Genomic DNA, 15,077 nt, shown 5'->3' with positions numbered 1-15,077 from the left:
GACAGAATGAAAAAATAATAATTACCTCTTCCTCAAGTCTGCCATCTCTCAGGGTAGGAGGTATCCCTGGGTGCTTGGCTATCAACAATTCCATCAGGTTATGGGTAGCATGAAGTCTCTATAAAACACACAAAAGGCAACAATTATGACAGCCAACGCAGTGAACTCTAAGGGGAGAACCTACTATTATTAAGGCATACAGAACACTAACACCGCATTTAAGATTTAATCACCGAATTCTTTTCCTTTAAAACAATTTGAATACCAACTTTCTCAGAGTCAGTTTTACAGTAATTATCTTAACTCATAATGACATAAATTTTTAATTAAAAATATACAGTTTCATGAAACATGTCTATGTATTTAACAGAGTATGTAATATAGGTATATTTCTTCTCTTATACATGCACTTGTCTATATGGGGAAATATGAGTATGCCAAGTAAGTCCAGTAAAGTAGAAAGGTTGACTGCACAGACTTGATTCCTCTTCTCCTGGGAAATGAGTCCGGATGAGCCTAGCAATTATATTATGATAAAAACAAAGATAATGAAATACATTAGAAAACAGGGCTGTGACCTGGATCTGTTGAACTTAAGGGCTGAAAAGGGGAGGAGTCAGAGGTGAAGATGGTGTAGAATAAAGGAGAAAACTCCATCTTAAATCTCTGTATTAAATATAAGCCAGGCATCTCACTGTGGTATTGAGTCTGTGACTGGTTTGAGGCTCCCTCTGGAGTAAAGGGCTGTGAGAAAAAATAAAGTGAATGTAGTTTCTATCTAATCTGAGTCTTTATTTGAGAAGACAGCTAAAGGCTAAAGGATGATGGGAAAGGAGTCTTTCTGGTAAGGTCTGATTTGGTGTCAGTGGTTTGAGACTATAAGGGTTTTATTCTGTTTTGCTACAAATTACGGGCCGTGGTACAGATCTTTGTAGAGTTAATCTTTGAAGAACTACCTCAAATGTCTTAGGTCTTTTCATCATACTTTCACAGATGACATAATCAGTAGCACTATCAGATGTAATAGCAAAAACAAAAGTATAAATACCATGAAAGAAAAAATGGTAGAAACTCGGCTCCACTTCTCTGTGTGCACTTGTGGAAGAGGACTTCTGTTGCTTTCTGCACAAGGTGGTGGAATGAACTGGGAGGAATACTTGTCTCTCTCCATTCCCTTACACATTTTATCCCAACACAGCAGGGTGGCTAATCTGACTTGATACAGCAAGACATTTGGTGGACCATGCTTTATCAGCAGCTGGGGTTACTGTGAGTCAAAACCAAGAACCAGGCTGACTGATAGCTTACTCTTCACTCTTGAATTCAGGCATACTGGACCTACCTGTCCTACTTTTGTTTCCTTTATTCAGGAGCACGACACCTTTGTACTTGCTCCTTCTCGCATGTGGTAAATACATTTGCTAAAGGTCCATGACCTTCTGTAATCCTTACCCATGCATAATATAAGTAGACTGGTATTTAATTTTCTCTCTTCTTCCCTCTCCCCCCATACACTCCTCCTAATACCTGCTCAGGCACAGGTGAACATGTAGGTCCCAAGGTTTAGATTCTGAATGGTAAAAAAGAAGCCTCACCTGGGACTCAAGCCTAAACTTACCAAGATTCATAAAAGTATCCTTATTTACCATTTAGCTAGAGAGCCTTGTCTATATGATCCACTGGACTGAACCAGGAAGAGGAAGATATTTCACACTTAAGTAAGTGTTATAATTCAAATATCCAAATCTCCCTAAAAGACCTCCAAAAATTAAACTAGAAGATCATTGGATAGTTTTTATTATCACTTAGTTTCATTTTTGAGTTTAACTCAATTTCTCTTCTTTTTGGTGAATACCATGTGAATAAATATGTTGATGTTAATATGTGAAGTGATAAAACTGACCCCATTCTTTGAAATACAAATATTTTGAGCTGCTTTTCTAATGTAGCTTAGGCTTATCTAGTCAGCCTTGTGGCCAATATTGACCTGAGCAGACAGAATAGTGATTCTAAAACTTTTGTGTATATACAAATCACCTTGGGTGCTTATTAAAAGAACATGATTTCCAAGCTTCATCCCCAGTGATTATGACTAAGTCCATTTGTTACTCTTTGTCCTCTTAAATATTCAGAAAAATTATTTTATAAAAAGCAAATATTTTGAAACTTTTTACTTACTTGCAGTGAATCAGTTTTGAGCTTTCCCTTGTGTTCCTCAGATGAACGCAGCACTTCTCTGTACAGTTCTGCTGCCAAGGCATACTCACCTGAATAATCAAAATATATTTAAAGTATAAGAAAATCATGTATTTAGTTCCCAATGTCATCTAGTTATCTATAATCTAAAAACACCTACTGTAAAAATATAGCAATTATTACAATTCACTAATTTATTTTTTAAGAAAAGGAATTTAACTTGGTATTAATATGACTGCCCCAGTAAAAAAAAGCTGGTAACAGCACCTTTTTTTTTTTTTTTTGGGTTAATTTCACAGACTAGAACACCAAACACAATGTTTTAAAATTATACTGAAAAACAAACTCTGAATTAACTTTTAATTTAAACAAACGGTTTTCTTCTTGTTAAAGTTAGTGACTACCAATCAGTAGTCATTAGGATGTTTGAAATTAAGGACAAATTTGGGGTACTTACATGTATTTATAGACAAATATTCAAAACACTATGACCAACGTACACATAATTCTCAGAAAAATAATGCACTCTTCTTGATAGGAATTGTTCTTATTGGTATTTGGCCAGAATGATTTACAGTTAATAACTACATTTCAAAAACTTAGGAATTCTTTCTATTTCTGGTCACACAAATCACTATTAGTCTGAGATTTATGCTGTTTTTTATTATACATAGTTAGCACCTTATTCAAATAAAGTAATTAAAAAAGTACCAAAGCACAGGTTGGCAAACTATGGCCCACGGGTCTAATCTGACTGCATTTTTGTAGGGTCTACAAGCTAAGAATTTTTTTTACATTTTTTAATAGCTGAAAAAATTAAAATAATAATAATATCTTGTGACATGTGAAAATTACATGATATTAAATTTCAGGGTCCATGAATAAAGTTTTATTGGAAGTCAGCCATGCTGACTTATTTATGTACTGTCTGTGGCTACTTTTGCATTACAATAGCAGAGCTGAATAGTTGCCACAGATCTTACGGTTCACGAAACCTAAAATATTTATTATCTGGTTCTTTCAGAAAAAGTTTGATGAGACTTCACTGAAGAAGAGATGAAACATTTTTAATGGCTTTGAGTAATGGAACCTATGTTATTTGCTGCCTGGGGAAAAACTCAAAATTGTTAATTGATACATACAATTAAAATAAAAATCTAACAGTGGCAAAATCATGGAATACAAGGGGAAAAAAGGTAAAGAGATGTTCTGGTTTTAGTTTGCTGAGGAAAAAAGGTTTTTTCCTGATCATCACATACACTTGCATTTTTATTTTTTTTAACTTTAAACTAGTTTCATTAATATCATGGATTCAGAACTTTGCTCATGGCCATAATGAGTTTTCCATATATACACCTTTGTAAATTTTGTTGTTGGCTCTCTCTCTCTCTCTTTGTTAAAGTTGATTTTATAGATGTAAATTTTATTGTGGTAAAATATACATAAAATAAAACTTATAATTTCAACCATTTTTAGAAGAGTGCAGTTCAGTGGCATTAAGTACATTCGTTCATACTATTGTGCAAAACACTTGCTTTTATACCACTGCTTTATATCTAATTCTACCAGTTATCTAATATAAAGCTTTCTAAAGCACACGTTTTCATAGTACTTTACAGTCATCCAATTTCTATTCACTTAAATAAAGGAGAAGATTATTTTTGCAATAATAAAATTGCATTACAATGTAGGAGTAACATAATTATCTTCACACAATGAACTCTCTTTGAAGAGTTCAAATTTTTGAAGATTTTTCTAAAGCTTTTCAAAAGACATATGGATTCTATTAATAGTTATACTATCATTTATAGAGAATAATTCATTTAACAATTTTCCCCTCATAATTATTACACCTTTTAAAGAAGGTACAATTACTAGACTATAATAAAAACAGTTGAAACTGAACTAGTCATTATAATGTTTTTTTTAATGCTTAGTAAAAAAAAAAAAGGACCTTTTCTGGGGAAGACATAAAAATATGCATATTCAATAAGCTATACAAGTTTAAGCCAAATATGGAAATACCTGTTCTTTGCCACTTGATGGCACTAACATTTCCAGGTAAACAAATTGTACTGGTTCCATATTGCCAAACTAATTTTCTCCAAAAAAACACAAGTAGAAATGAAAAATGTATGTGATGATCAGGAAAAAAGTTTTCTTTCCCAGAAAACTGAATCTAAAACACTTCTATACCATATATGTGTGTGTGTGTGTGTGTGTATGTATATATATTTCATGTATACATTGTACAAAATTGAAATAATACCATGTTTTTAATACCATAATCAGTGAGGACCGTAGAATATACATTGTATATCATATATATATGTTTGCATATGATATAAACAAATCCCTTTAGAGTTTGATATTAATTTTAGATTTCTTTTAGAAGTCAGATCTTTACTCTCTGATCTCTAATATTAGAATAGTTTAAATTATATAAGTTAAATATGTAATGTTACTTTTAAAAATGTGTATCGTTTAACATACTACTATGAGTTAAACCATGGAAACTAAAAGTAGTTAATCCTCCACAATTAAGTTCATAATTAAAATTAAATGAAGAATAGACATACCATTTATTAATGGACTTTCTAATAGGAACTTCTCTTAACAATTAGCAATAGTTTCCATCCATAGATAAATAAGTACAGTGGGAAGGAATACACTGGAAACTATCTGAAAAGAGCAGTGAAGCACCTCCTGTTACACCATAGCACGGTATTTTGCCACATAGGAGCCAACGACATGCTGATCCTGCTGGAGTGTTACAGTGTTTGGAAATGATCAGATGAATAACCTTTTCTCCCAATTCCCATATTATGCATAACTTTACCACAGGGAAAAAGAGACAACAAATCTGACAAGGAGACTAGAAAAAAGGCCAAGTGAAGAAATTCATTTACTGTCTTAAGCTTCTGAGTCATAACAACATAGAATAAAATGAGGAATGCAGTTTTAGAATTAAGATGGGAAATCTGAAATTTATTTTTATTATTGTGACCATCTGCAAGTAACATATTACTCCATTTCAGAAATTTTTGATGGTGAGTTTCAACCGACTATAGACAGTATAATATTGAGGTTTACAAACGCCTGTTTGATAAAGAAGCAGACCTAGTATAATAAAAAAAATTAAATATCTGATTTGAAATCAAAAGATCCAGGGCCAATTCTCTGTCACTTACTAGCTGTAATCTTGAGAAAGCAACTAAGTCTTGTGAACTCATTTTCTCATATAAAATAGGGATGGTAATGCCTCAACTATTGGGTAATTATGAGGATAAAACAGAATATATACATATGATGGTGTTAATGCATAATATAAAATGCTTGCAGAAAAATGATCATTTCTCAGATATGAGGCTAGATTTTAATGACCTGACAATATTTTAAACAGCATATTCATTATTCCTGTATTTTTTAAGACCAAGCACACATATTTATTATCTGTGATAGTCACTTATTCTGTGGATTTTTATCACAATTATTCCACTCAACTAATTTGGGGCTGTGAGAAGCTGGTATTAGATACTAATTATTAGATAATTTCCCAATTTTTGCCTATTTCCAGGTTGAAATAAAGGAAAGTATGTTTCAAAAAATATTTTCTATTAAAAGTTGCCTTACTTAGTCTTTCACTATGGATTGTAAAGCACAGATCATTTTAGATTTTAGATTGATGCCTGGAATACTACATAGTCACAGGCACACAGCAACTGAGATGGCATTGATGATGATGGTGATGATTAAGAATTACTAGAGAAAATCCAAACTTGCAAACACTGCTAGCTAAATTGAAACATAAATTTTTCTGGGTAACTGATTTATTTAAGGTCTTAATAGGTAAATGAGAAAAATGGTAAATTTTCTCCATAACTGTGCATCCAAGTAGACTAACAGATTAGTATCTTTGTGGGAAGGTTGAAGGAACTGGAATTTATCATGAAATGCCTTTCCAGCTCTAACACTATGATGAGCTAACTCCACAGATTTTGTGAGGAATATAGAAATAAAGAAGCATCTGTACATCCTAAATTATCAAAAGTGCTTAAAACTGTACATTACTTCACCATTATGAAATACTAACATGATGTCAAGGACTATAGCCTACTTAGTTTTAGAAAGACTAAAATCAAATTATCTAAACCTAAGCTATTAGAGGTTTAAAAGTAGCTTTATAAAAAGGTACACTTACATCAGTAATTTCCTCATTATTATAAGAAAACTCCTAAGAATCACTATGGTATAAAAGGTACAAAACTGTACAATCTCTCACTACATTACAACTACAATAAATTGAAATAGTTGTTGAAAAGAGCACTTAGTGATTCACTGAAGTTGCAAAAAAAGTAACACTTGATTTAAGATAGCCAGAAAAGTTATCATGAAAAAGTCTAGAATAAACTTATGCAAAGAATGAATGATTTTTGCAAAGAATGAAAGGTAGAGGCACTGAATTAATTCCAGGTTTACTGTAAAAGTAAGTTGAGATAATGGAAATGAAGCTAATGAGTAAATAAAGTAACAGAAAACTGACTGTACAGTTTTACATTCTCATCAGCAGTGCATGAAGGAGAATTCCAGTTGTTTCCACATCCTCACCAGCATTTTATCTGTTTAATTTAAGCCATTCTAATGAGGGCATAGTGGTATCCCTGGTGTTTAAATTTTACATATACCCAACAACTAATGATGAATATTTTCATGTGCTTTTTGCCATCTCTACATATTTATTGAAGTCTGTTCGAATATTTTGACTATTTTCATTAGGCTGTCTTCTTCTTATTGGTTTTTATTAGTTTTTTATGTTCTAGGTACAAGTTCTTACTCAGATAGGTGATTATTCTCTTGAGAGTGCCCTCAAGAGTAGAGGTTGTTAATTTTGATGAAGTCAAATTTATCAGTTTTTTCTTCTTTTATGCATTGTCCTTTTGGTGTCATATCTAAGAAATCTTTGCCTAATTTCAAATCACAAACATTTTATCCTTTGTTTTCTTCTAAAAGTTTTACAGTTTTTTTTTTTTCTTAACTTCATGGTTGGATTCTATTTTACTTTGAACTTTTTTATACTTGTAAGTGTTCAGTTTTTAAAAAGTATGCATACATACAAAAATAACAAAGGCACATTAAAATCAGAATACACTAGAACTCATAAATAAACTCAAGTTTGTTCCTTGACAAAAAACAACCCAGACACTGTTCTAGATTCTGGGGGCACAGCACTGAATAGAATCACTCCAAAATCCTGTCTTCAAGGAGTGACTTCATCCCTGGAAATTCCTCTGGATGAGAGATGTCCTGGCAGGGGATCTGGCCTGAGTACTGAAATTTCACATTATATAGCACCCTCTTTTTTATTTTTTGAACATATTAAAGTTTTATTGATCTCACACATATTTTCACACTTACCAAAGCACACAAAACACCTATGTATATATAATGTCTACATAGTCAAGAAGGTCGAAGCTTGATGATTCGCTCTTATCACTTTCTAGATAAACACTCCTTTAATACCAGCAAAAATAAAAACATACTGATTGAAGCATCCATAATTCCTGAGATGCTCCTAGAAAATTAGTAGTTATTAGCTATTGCTGAATGATACATTCTAGCATGATAAAAATGTACACAGTAGGAGAGGTCTATTATAACACATGGGGTAGTACATTTCCAAGATTTTGAATCAACCAAATGTTTTTTGAAATAGAGTGAAAGTGAAAAGAGGCCCTCCTATAGTGCCTAATATAATTGTGAAAACACAATGTAGGGGGAAATGTAAGAAAACAGAAAGAGACTGCTTAATTCCTTTCAAACAGAAACTGAATTGCTGCCGCAGTTCTCACCATCTTATTTATATATCGGACTGCTCGCAAATCATGTCACCCACCAGGAAGCAATGCATCAGGAAGAGTGCAACAGTGTCACAATCCCGAAGAAGGGGAGAGAGGTACAGCCGAATGACAAAAAGGCACCATCAACTCCAAAAAATGCAAACGGTTTTATGGATAAATATCATATAAAAGCATCACATGGGAGTCAGAAACTAGTTTCAGAAACTGCCTACAGGCCAAAAGAAAAGATGCTTATAACAAAGGACTCACATTTTGTGAACTGAAACTTGGTATTTCTTGAATACCAGAGATTTAGAGATGGTCAACTACCATATCTGTGAGATAAGCAACTAGCTTCTCATCCTCCTCCCCACCAAGAAGCAAACAGAACAAAACAAAACCTGGCCCTGTTTTCTATTTAAAGAACACATTTTTTTCTTTAAGACATACAACTGTCTGTGGAAATGTTTGTGAGGGAATACAGACTTCCCGTTTTACTTTGGAATGTAACTTTCAATCAGTCCTTGGTTACTGTTGTCTTTAAAGAGCCACTTCCTACAGAAGAAGCATTAACTACTGAAGTCTGAAGCACACAGTAGCTTTTCCTAAGGTTATAGTTGTCTATGATTTTAAAGGAAAGAACCTATATATTTCTTTTTTTTAAAATGTAATCAATCAATATTTTTCTTATTGAAGTATAGTTGATTTACAATATACATTTCTTTATAAAAATGCTTATAAAAGTTTTATGGTTTTAATTTCAGTTTAACATCCTCTTTATTTTGAACTGTTTATATAGTGCAAGGTTAAAGTTGAACTTTTTGAATATGGATAACTAATTGTTCCAGTACCACTTACTGAAAACACTAACCTTTCTCCACTGAAATGCCTTTGCGTCTTTGTTGAAAAATCAACTGATCATAAATAAGTGGGACTAGTTCTGGACTCTATTCTGTTCCATTGGTCTACTTGCCTATCTTTATGCCAGTATTATACCGTCTTGATTATTATAGCCTTAAAATAAGTGTTGATTCAGGTAAATCTTCCAACTATTTTGTTCTTTTCCAAACTTGTTTTGACTATTCTAGGTGAATTTTAGAATCAGCTTGTCAACTTCTATAAACAGCCTGCTAAAATTTTTGTTTGGGAAAATTCTGATTGCATTGACTCTGTATATCAATTTGAGATGAATCAGCATCTTAATAATATTAAGTCTTCTGATCCATGAACATGGTATAACTAGGTATTCTTTAATTTCTCTCAGCAATATTTGTACTTCTCAATGTTTTCGTGATTTTTGTATGGGTCTTGTACATCTTTTTTCCAAGTTGATGTCAAAGTATTTCATATTTTTTTTGATACTACTATGAATGGTATTGTTATAATTTCTTATTGTTCATTCCCAGTATATAGGAATAAAATAAATTTTTATATATTCATCTTGTCTTATGCAACCTTGCGAAACTCATTTATTTGCTCTAGTAGTTTTCCTACATAGACAATCACATTGCAGCAAATAAAGATAATTTTATTTTTTTCCTATTCAATCTGATTAATTGTTTGTCTTCCTCTATTAAGAATTTAAGGTCCACAAGATCAGAGACTACTTTATTTTACTGTATTATTTTTAGTGCCTAGATCATACCCAGCACACAGCAGACATTCTAATATTTGTTGGGAGAATGAATTTATAAACACTATTACTTTGTAAATCAATGATCAATATTCACTTGAATGTGTCAAATTTTAACCATTCTTCTATTTCTAGGCATTTTGGTTGTTTCAGTTGTTCACTACTATGGACTAAGATCAATAATTTATTGCCAAATCTTTGTTCACATTATAATTTCCCTAAAAAAACTTCTAAAAGTGGAAATGTTTGGTGAAAGCATATGTAAACTTTGAAGGTTTTTGAAGTGTTCTGTATAACTGCTCTTCATTAAGCTGAACCTATTTAAATTACGATTAGTACCGTGTGAAAGTGTCTTTCTTGGGAAACTTTGATTTCTACTATAACTAATCTTCCTTATTAAGTGTTTAGAAGAACCAGAGATAACAAAGCAATCACCTTCTACCTTTAATGATGTGGATGCCTGCTAAGCCATTGAGGGCACAAACTAGCTGCCGATGTGCTTCTTCACATTCAGTTCCACATTTCTTCTGCAGAGATGTCAGCAGTTCCTCCATTGTCATGGTGCTAAAAGAAAAGGGAGATTGTTCAGAACTAGAAAGAATCCTAAGTTATAGTATTATATTACATAAGATCAAGAGTACCAGACTCTTACAGAGTCTTTATGATCTTCAGTATCTTTCTGTTTACCCCCATTTTCACCATTATCACTTTTAGCTTGATTACCTCTTACTATTCTAGCAAGCATTCTTCTGATCCCATCATTCTTTAACTTTCTCTCATTTCAGTCAGTGAAGACCAGAACTAGGAAAATCTTCCTAAAGTACAAAGTACACATGATATATTAGAAACAGTATGGGTGTGAGAATGTAACACTGAATCTGCATCCTAGCACTAAACTTAATTAACCTCTAAGAGCCTGATTTTTTTTAATCTGTAAAGAAAATGAATATTCTCCAAGGATCAGCTCAAATGCCATTTCCACCAGAAGGCTGTCTAACATTAACTACTTTATATAGAAATTACTGTCATACTCTAATTGTCCATAGCAATTCATATATACCTCTTGTGAAATACATCATGTTTGCCTTACGTTATAAAGATCTATAATCTTTGTCAGCTCCTTTATTTGTCTATAAACTGCTTAAAGGCAAGGACAAAAGTCAAATTCCTCTTTATGTTTCTTACAGCACCTGAAAGGGTATCTTTTTAATATCAAGTGCTAAAAAAAAGGCCAGTTCTTGAGTCACAGTCTGATGAACAAAAAAGTTTCTGGGACAATAGAGTATTGTGGGCATAAATAACCTTAATGTATTAGAAAGGAATAATCAAAGAATATAGCTAGCACGACTATAAAGAAAATATTTAATGGTAATCTAATTCATCTAATTCCTGATGTGGGAACCAAAAAATATAATGCAAAAAGAACAAAAGCCTTTCATATCTGGGGTGCACCAGAAAACAACCCCCCCCAAAAAAACAACAAAACCCTACAATAGTTCTAATTTTAAAGAAATGTTCAAAACCATGAAAATAATTTTGATGTGATTCTCTTTCACAAATGGGGTTCCATATCAAAGAAAAATCACCACACTGCTTTAAAAATAGCTGACAACTCAGTTATAATACCCTGAACGAAACTGTGGGCTAGGAAGCTAATTGCTTAAATATTGTCTATTACTACTGTATTACCAATTGCAGTATAAGAAAATTGGTAATAAAACCTTTTCTGGAGTGGCAAGAACTCCCCACGAACAGCCTGTGGGTGGCAGCAGGCCTGCCTGAGCCTCAGCAATGGATACAGGATGGAGGTGACAGTCCTTCTGTCCAGGCTGCTGAGCTTCAAAGCCCAGTCAGAAATCTTCCTGAGTTTTACTACTGCATCCTGGCAGCACACTTCATGTTGACGGTGATAGAAATGTCTTTCCACTGGAGAAAAGTGGAGCCAGTGGATTTCTTCTGTCTGAGGGGGTATCTGGATCTATACAGAGGAGAAAAAAGAAGATTTCACCTGGAAATTTAACTTTCTACCAAAATTCTGCTTTTCTTCTTTTTTTTTTCCTAATACCCTTAATCAATAAAAACTTATCCTACTGACTTGGTCAATCACATCTTTCTTTGCAGACCTCCACAGTATCTTGGCAATAAAGCTGTAGAGGAGCTGAGGATTCTTCTTGCAGTAAGGACGATAGAGAAGTCGAACCCACCAGTGTTTGACACAGTAAGGTTCAATACCAAGAAAGACCACTAACCCAAAAAGATCTGAAAAGAAAGAAAAAAAGCACACTGAGAATATAGACGGTGCCCAACTTACAATGGTTCGACTTACAATTTTTTGACTTTACCATGGTGCAAAAACGAATGTTGTTAATTAATAAATCATCAAATCTGATTTATCTCTATCAGTCCAGCATAGTGGATCTCAACTGAGGTGGAGGTGGAGGGGTGCAATTTTGCCCACTGGAGACATTTGGCCATGTCTGGAGACATTTGTGGGTGTCACAATTGCAAGAATGCTACAAGCATCTAGAGGGTAAAAGCTCAATATCCAAAATGCCCAGAACAGCTCCCCCCAAAAATGAATTATCTGTCCCTAAACATCAATGGGGCTAAGGTGGAGAAACCCTGGTCTAACACAAAAAGAAAAAAAATGAGACTTCTACTTCCAAATACAACATAGTAAGTCACGTCAGGCTAACATTCCCATTGCAACAACTACAAAAAGAACAGATGTATTACAAGAGTCATAGTATTAAAGATATCAGCGAATCATGGAAGCAAAGATGAAAGATAAACTAAATTTCTAGAAATTTGGGAAAGGCTATTTTTTAAGGTAATTTGGGCATGAGAAAACTTTTGGGGGTGATTATACTGATTGTGGAAATAAACTCACAGGTAAATACATATGTCAAAAATTTATAAATTTTACATTTTAAATATTTACAGTTTCATTATATGTCATTTATACCTCAATAAAGGTGTTCAAAAAAATTAATAAAAAATTTGTTGAATGGTGGCAAGTGCTCAAAACACCTGCCAACATCTTATTCAACCAAAATAAACTAACTGCCCAGGGAACTGAGGAATTATTGCTCATATTTTTTCAATATTAAAATTAGAAAAAAAGTAACTTTGATAGTCATTTTCTTTTTTCTATACCTTCTCAGCTAACTTTTGAGCTGAATGATATCTTATTAACACCTAAATATCATAATTGGGCAGTTTCCAATGTAACAGCAGACCACTAAATTTGGCCTTTTAATTAGTCTGATATTATTCTATAAATATGTTTCACAATGTAACTTACTAAAATTACACAGGTATTTAAATATATACCTAAAATCTTCCTAAAAAACATTTTTCCCCTAAAAATAATCATCAAAAAAAATTGTTTTTCACGTCATTGTAATGGATGTTGATATTTTTATTTTAGCAGAAAGATAAGTTATTCTGCTAGAAACAAACAATATATGAAAATTTGAATTTTCAGAATGATAAATTTTGAGGATGAATATTTGCCACAGGACTCCAAGAATATTTATATTTTATAATTTAACCACATTTTAATGACAGCTTTTCAGGAAATTTATTATGTAAAACAACACATACTTAAACTTTTAGTTTTAAATATTTGCAACTTGAACAAAAGTTTTAAAAATGCAGTCTATGTTCTATGGAAAAAATAAGTTAAATGAATGAGATTAATGTAGAAGCATGAGTTATACTGTGTGAGCGGGAGGTCCTTATTTTTATAGACACGGCCAAGTGAAATTAATTCCTTTTTCCTCTCTCTCTGGCTCTTTCCCTCTTTCTTTCTTGTCAGGTTCTTCCTGTTTTCTACTCACCATCTGGAACTTTGAGTTCAAGTCAGGCCTATGTCTACACTGTTCAAGCACGCACAGTAACTGCTCAAATTAGGACAATGGGACTACTCATCATATATCTATCCTCATATATACAAACAAAAATCACTTGATTCTATTTAAAAAGGTAAGTGTTTGAAACTATTAGGAGTCAAATATAAATACATATATAATCACTTAAGTAAGGATTTTAGCCAAAGGTAAACATAAAATACTTCTTGTTCAAAAAAATTAAGCTTTTCAAATATATGCAATAAATATGTGAGAAAACCATACATTACCCTCCAATCCTCTCTGTACTGGAGTGCCACTGATGCACCAGCGGTTAATCCCACTTAAGCGCTGAGCCATTTCTGCAGCCTGATGGGAGAGAAATATGAAATAAAAAATAAAAGAAAAAAGAAACAGGAAAAACTCAAAAGTCAGGAATATGTTTACTTATGAAAATAGCCCATGACAAGCTATGTTTCAGGTCAGATGCATCTGCTCTTATCAAACACTTATCACACTCAATATTGAATGTCATATTCAACGGGCTATCTTCTAGTACAGTGGTTCTCATTAGCAGGAGGCTGCCATGTGTCCTTCCAAAGAGGAAAGGTAGTTCAAGTATGTGTAGAATGAAAATACCCCCTGAATGACTGATACATTCCCTAGACCACCCCATCCTCCAGATGTGAACCACCATGCTAATAGACATGATTTATAAATTCAATTCAGGTTACAGACTGGCCAATGAAGACAGAATAAAGACATACAACAAAGTCTGAATAAAAATTCTGTCCTCTAGAGTAGTATTTTTCTATTACCATTTGGTCTCTCTGATCAAAAAAACTGCCAAAGTTATCAGAGGCTATATGATGAGCCTTCCACATAGCAGAAATGCTTATAAAAGTCCCTAAATACTTTGATCTGCATCACACAAAAACTGCCATCTTATTCAAATATACATGTGCATTGCATTTAGAGCAATGATTCACAGATTACCAAAATAATTCCTAAGGATTATATAGTTCATACACAGAGAAAAGCAAATGTTGAGTGTTCAAAGGCAAACTTTTGGCCAATGTCAATGCTGTGGGTTAACTACACTTAAACTATTAAATTTTCTATGGACAGTCTCCTCCAATTCCTTTCCCTTTTCTCTTCCCCAGCCCTCAGAAGGTTCTGCAGAAATTCTCACTTTTACAGTAGGACATTCAACCATCTGAGCTTCATCAAGGCAAATCCTCCACCACTCCACAGCTACGAGGGGGCTGGGAATGGCCATATAGCGCTTCTGATTCCTTAAGCGACGTCCATCCTCACTATTGCTGTGTGGGATATCTACATAGTTTAGTTCTGAACGAAGGACATCGTAAGTAATGATGACTATATCCTGTTCTGCCAAAAAATGAGGCTGTAAAAAACCATCTTTCTTCACTCCTTGATATACCTAGGAAATAATCAGCATAGACATAGTTATTGCAGAAAGGCACATCAAAGATACTGAAATAGTCATTTATTTATACACTTACTGAGCCCTTTCTATTTGTTTAGAACCAAACATGC

The 15,077-nt window shown here is 33.2% G+C and overlaps 1 protein-coding gene across 3 annotated transcripts in view; it reads right to left on the bottom strand.

Annotated features, from left to right (window-relative positions):
• SHPRH (SNF2 histone linker PHD RING helicase) overlaps positions 1–15,077 on the bottom strand; it is a 92,488-nt gene that overhangs the window by 53,387 nt on the left and 24,024 nt on the right. For all 3 annotated transcript variants that reach the window (XM_082474403.1, XM_082474404.1, XM_082474405.1), the window contains exons 10-16: positions 14,710–14,961; positions 13,808–13,886; positions 11,762–11,925; positions 11,388–11,644; positions 10,109–10,230; positions 2,179–2,267; positions 26–118 (exon numbers count right to left, since the gene is read on the bottom strand). In XM_082474403.1, the coding sequence (XP_082330529.1) occupies positions 26–118; positions 2,179–2,267; positions 10,109–10,230; positions 11,388–11,644; positions 11,762–11,925; positions 13,808–13,886; positions 14,710–14,961 (1,056 nt within the window). The remainder of the gene's footprint in view (positions 1–25; positions 119–2,178; positions 2,268–10,108; positions 10,231–11,387; positions 11,645–11,761; positions 11,926–13,807; positions 13,887–14,709; positions 14,962–15,077) is intronic.

This window comes from Balaenoptera physalus (genome assembly GCF_965194825.1).
Source record: "Balaenoptera physalus genome assembly, chromosome: 9".
NCBI classification, from domain to species: domain Eukaryota; kingdom Metazoa; phylum Chordata; class Mammalia; order Artiodactyla; family Balaenopteridae; genus Balaenoptera; species Balaenoptera physalus.
Note: the sequence above shows the minus strand (reverse complement) of the source record. Positions and strands in the feature narration are given on the sequence as shown.